This window comes from Clarias gariepinus, chromosome 4 (assembly GCF_024256425.1).
Source record: "Clarias gariepinus isolate MV-2021 ecotype Netherlands chromosome 4, CGAR_prim_01v2, whole genome shotgun sequence".
NCBI lineage: Eukaryota > Metazoa > Chordata > Actinopteri > Siluriformes > Clariidae > Clarias > Clarias gariepinus.
The window spans coordinates 5,180,188-5,185,490 of NC_071103.1; the positions used below are offsets into that span (position 1 = coordinate 5,180,188).

The following is a 5,303-nucleotide window of genomic DNA, read 5'->3' on the forward strand; positions in this document are numbered from 1 at the left end:
AATACTTTGTGAATACTATTTTTCTAGCTGCTTCCAGAGATATTTGTTTTATATTTAAATCTTTCCTGTTTACTTACTTCTCCTTATGTATACATATATTTCTCCTCCTCTTCTTGCAATATTTTAATCCATATTTTTTAATCCTTTTCATGTATTTATTTCCTTTTCACTACGTTGCGTAAAAAAGAAATGCAGAAGAAGAAGAAGCAAACAGGAGAGGCCAGGAGAAACAGAGAAGTACACAGAGTAAAAAAATAAGGAAATGAGAAAAGACAAAAAAGTATAAATAAATGTGATCGATGAAGATGGGGTGCAACTGAAGCAGAGCAAGTGACAGAAGCATGGGCTGATGGTGAGACAAATGCTCCTGCTGTAGTTCCATGGTATGATTTTATTCTCTGTTCAATACATTCCAGTGCAGAAACACACCATTTCAGTAACTGAAATTATGTTTTTACATCTAATGATAGATGTGAAAAAATACAATCATTACTTAATACATGTGTGCCATAAGTGAAATACAAATACAGTCATGTTCGAAACCTTTTTTGCGTGTAAAAACATTAAAATTATCTGATTGTAGAGATGTAGGGATCGTAAGTCTTAGAATTAGGTAAATACAACATCAGATGAACAACAACATATATTTGTTTCACCGCTCCATCATTTAAACTGCAATAACTTGCAGTATTGGTTTCACTATAACATTCATATCAGTTTCTCACATTGTTTTCGTCTGTTCTTCATTACAACATTGCTTCAGTTTGTTGAGGTTTTGGGGCATTTACCTATGCACAGCTCAATTGGGTTGAGGTCTAGACTTTGACTAGACCATTTTAGAATCTTGATCTTTGATTTTTTAGCCATTCTGATGAAGATCTGCTGGTGTGCTTTGGCTGATTATCCTGTTGACACGGAGGCCTGTAGAGTCTGTGATGTAACTTTTAATTTTGCTTTTCTCTGAGCATTGCACCTTGGGGTAAATGTGCTGGCTGGTCCATACCTAACTTTTTTCATATTGATGTGCTGCAACAGTTGCTTATCTAAGACTATTGCCTTTGTCTTTCTCGGTTGACATTGTGTTAACAAAACACAATGCAAAATATCGAAACTTTTATTGATGATCAATTAACCAAGGGCTGTTGATTAGCAGCACTTGGCTGCAACTTACCCTCTTAAATCTTGTGGAAGGAGTGAGGGGGTACATAATATTGACCATGTTATTTTCTTTTTTGGCTTTACACACAAAATTAAAAGATGGGATAGTAACTGGATATATGCATATAAATATGATATATAAATATTATATAATTTGTTTTGTATATAATGTATGTTACATTTACACTATTTGCATGTTAATTTACTTGCTATGCATTCGCGTAATGTAAGTGTTCAATATGTGTGCACTGCTTGGTTGTAGACAGCGTCCATATCATTCACGCAGATTCTTAACCCGGATTCACATAACAAAGGTTGCTGCAGACTCCTGCAAAAGGAGACAATTTGCTTTTATAATGCTGGCACAGTTCTTCACAGTTGAACACACTCATGTGGTATCATGTGGTATAAGATTAGGGGAATAGGATAAGTAAGGGAAGGAACTGTTCTGTCACCTTTTGTAAACTTTGTCTATATTCTCGACCCCTTCCATAAGAGCGATACTAATACTCAGCTATGAATACTTTTTCCATTGTCAAGAGACCCATTTTCAACAACAACTACACAACACAACTTCCTTTTCAGTACTTGAAACATGATGGGCTGGAGCATACCGTACAGTATATATCAACTGAGTGGCAAAACAGAAAATAGTCTATACAGATGTCTTCCTCAATCCCTAAAAGATGGTGAGACCAGTCAAGCATTGCTGGAGGATTGGATAGAAATGTGGTGCAGTTTGGAGTGTGATAAGTGGTTTGAGGTATGTGGGTGCTGGGCCGTTTTTGTTTTATGGGCGAGCACCATTGTTTTGAATTTGATGTGAGCATCTACAGAAACTTTGTGGAGGGAATGGAGTGTAGTGGTGTGGAAAGTCTTAGGAAGGTTAAAAACAAGTCGGTAGCCACATTCTGGGTCAGCTGGACAAATGGTGCACAGAGGCAGACCTGTTGCAACAGTCCAGTCTCAAAAAATAACAATAAACTGAACAAGCACCGTCCCTAAAATTTGACAAATTCTTTTTAAGTCATAAAAGAAGAAATTGTCAAATGTGTACAAGATTACAGTAGCAATGTGATAGAAAAAGGACAGTTGATTGTTCAGGGTTACCTCAAGTGTGTGGGCAGTGACGGAATGTGTAATCTGAGTGAAAAAAAGAAGTGATCCAGGCCGATTACTAATATTAGCTGTATGGGAGCAACACGTACCTTCTTAAATGCCTCAGGAAAAATAGCTGTAAAATTATACTGTACTTTGTGTCCACAACTATAAGAGAAATCACTAAAAATGTAGTCATTGTCATGTTATTACTTAAACACTGTATTGAAATCCTCCATGCATATGAGTCATATTTCCTATTTAAACCAAAATAGCACTTGTTTTGCAGTACATGCAAGTGTTAGCTGAAGTTGCTAAAAATTCATTGTTCTGTGAGTAAAATGCCCCACCTAAAAAAAAAAAAAAAAAAAATCATAGCTCAGCCTCTTGTCTTATAACATTGTGCACAGCCTCCTTTCACAGTCACTCCTGGACTAAGGAAACATGGCTACGATCCACCCAAACATGACATCAAGTAGGTGCATTGTTTCATTTCACAGTTGCTTGGGAGCAATTACTGATCATTACTACAATTAGTAAACTTTCCTAAGCATTTTACTTTTACTAAACAGTAGTTTTCTGCGTCTTTGATGTCATTTTCAGAGTTAAGTTTTAAGATTTGCTGTCTACATTCCTCCAAATAGTTGATAAAACTAGTTTCCATAAATAAGGAAAATGTTATACTTAATGATTTCATACTAACAATGCAATACATGCACTAATCCTTGATACTGTACATCACAAAAACAAACGTAAACAGGCTATGTGTCAAATGTTTACATGCATAAATAGTTGTAAAATCCAAGTATTACTCTTCTTAACTTTTCCTATTAAATAATACCATGGCTTAATTAATAGCATTAAGAGAAACCTTTTGGACAAAATATATTTAAACCCTAACATTTAGTTTATTTAAATAAACTGTGAGGATTCGTGCTACAAAGGCAGGACAGCTAAGCAGCTGATTTTGGACAAGATGAAAATGGACCCACATTATTGTTGTGAGGTTAAAGAAATGGTTGTGGTGATGATTGCAGTGGAGGTTAATCCATTTAGTTCTGTTCCATTCAGTTCCCTTTGGCTTTCTTGATTTACCTAAACTTTTTATGCTTGTATGTAAAGTATGTACAGTATGTATGCGCAAGTTAACAGTAAGTTAATGAGGTAACAGAAATTATAATGATAGCTGAGTAAGATATGATTTCTGGCTTCAATTTAATGTAAGAAATCAGATTTCTGAGTATAATGTCAGATTTAAAAGAATCCCTAATGACAATTGCTTAGCTGTCAATTTCTTCAGTACATTTAATAGATGAAAAGCAGGACTACCAATAGGTTCATTTCTTTGTACCTGTTGTACAGCCATGCAACAGAACATGTATTACCTATTTTTGTACTGTAAATTGCATGCAACAAGTAAAAAAGAGAACATTGTTTTTTTTGTTTATTTATATTTAATCAACAGTCAAGGGTTAAGATGATTACTAAAATATTGTTTACAATATTGTTGACAATGATTTATTTTTTAAACAGCTGAAGACTACTTTGACTACTACAACATATTTCCACATGATGGCAAATTCCAGATCTGCACCAACACAGACGTACTGAACTTTAGCCGAGTACTCCGCCCTATATTATACAGCATCGTCTTCATTGTGGGATTTAGCGGTAACAGCCTGGTGCTGTGTGTCCTGGTGAAGTATTACAAATCACCCAACATGTCAGATCTGTGCCTCTTTAATCTTGCACTTTCAGACCTCCTCTTCCTATTGTCATTACCTTTTTGGGCTCACTACGGATCCATCACTGAGTGGACCTTTGGGAGCTTTATGTGCCATGCAGTTACAGCGTTTTATATGCTGGGATTCTATGGAAGCATCTTCTTCATGATCCTCATGACTGTGGACCGTTATGCTGTCATTGCCCACCCCTATATGTCTCTCTTCACCAAGTATCGTTCTGTTGAACCTAGCATAGCTATTTCTTTGTTTATGTGGGCGCTCAGCTTGGCAGCCTCTTTGCCAACCATTATTTTCTCACAAGTGAAGAATGATTCAGATGTTTGTACATGCAGGGTGGAATATCCACAAGGGACAGCATGGAAGGCATTTTCTTACATCGAGCTGAATGTCCTTAGGTTAATAATTCCCCTGGCAGTGATGGTGTTCTGTTACTCACGCATCATTCCAGTCTTAATGGCCATGACATCACAGAAGAAACATAGAGTTGTCCGACTCATGTTGGTTTTGGTTATTGTTTTTTTCCTTTTCTGGACTCCTTACAACATCGTCATTTTCATGATGTTCTTGCATCACTTGGGCTACATGCAAAGCTGTCAGTGGAATCAGGACCTGAACATGGCTATGCAGTGGGTGGAAATCATAGCCTTCAGTCACTGCTGTCTAAACCCCATAATCTACGCCTTTGTGGGGCAGAAATTCAGGAAATTATTCCTAAAGATCCTAAAAGAGTGGTTTCCACTTTGTTTTGGCCAGTGTACACCATTTGTAAGTGAGTTCTTAGAGAGGGTGAGCTCTACGTCCTCACACTCCTCTATAACTTCCTGCCCTAATGTTGTGTGAGCAAAAGTGGGCAAGAGTTCAGCAGTTGAAATCTGGGTTAAGCAGACATAAATGAGACATTACCCGTTATCACAAATAAAATGTTTATAAATTTATACTTTGGTTGGATTCTTTTTTCCTAGGAAAGGATTTTCAGTTTTTTTGTTTGTTATATATTATTTGTATTTATATGCATTTTATATGCATGGAATATATACACTACCGTTCAAAAGTTTGGGGTCACTTGCAAATTTCTTTGTGTTTGTTTAGTGATTTATTTTTTACATCCTACAACAATACTGGGGATTTCAAAACTATAAAATAACACATATGGGATTAGGTAATTACATAACAACAAGAAAAACAGTTAGTTGTTCTTTTAAGACACAGAGGTCAGCCTTTCTGTAATAGTTCTTGCAAGAACAGTATTGTCAAGTGCATTTGCAAAATCCGTCAAGCACCATAATGAAACTGGCTCTCATG

General features: G+C 36.2%; 1 protein-coding gene across 1 annotated transcript; it reads left to right on the forward strand.

Moving 5' to 3' along the window:
- Positions 1-2,700: 2,700 nt before the first annotated feature.
- On the forward strand, positions 2,701-4,904 carry LOC128520433 (C-C chemokine receptor type 1-like). Its single transcript, XM_053494672.1, has 2 exons — positions 2,701-2,731; positions 3,790-4,904. Exons 1-2 carry the CDS (start codon positions 2,701-2,703, stop codon positions 4,839-4,841), a joined length of 1,083 nt encoding a protein of 360 aa, XP_053350647.1. The 3' UTR covers positions 4,842-4,904.
- Positions 4,905-5,303: the final 399 nt, after the last annotated feature.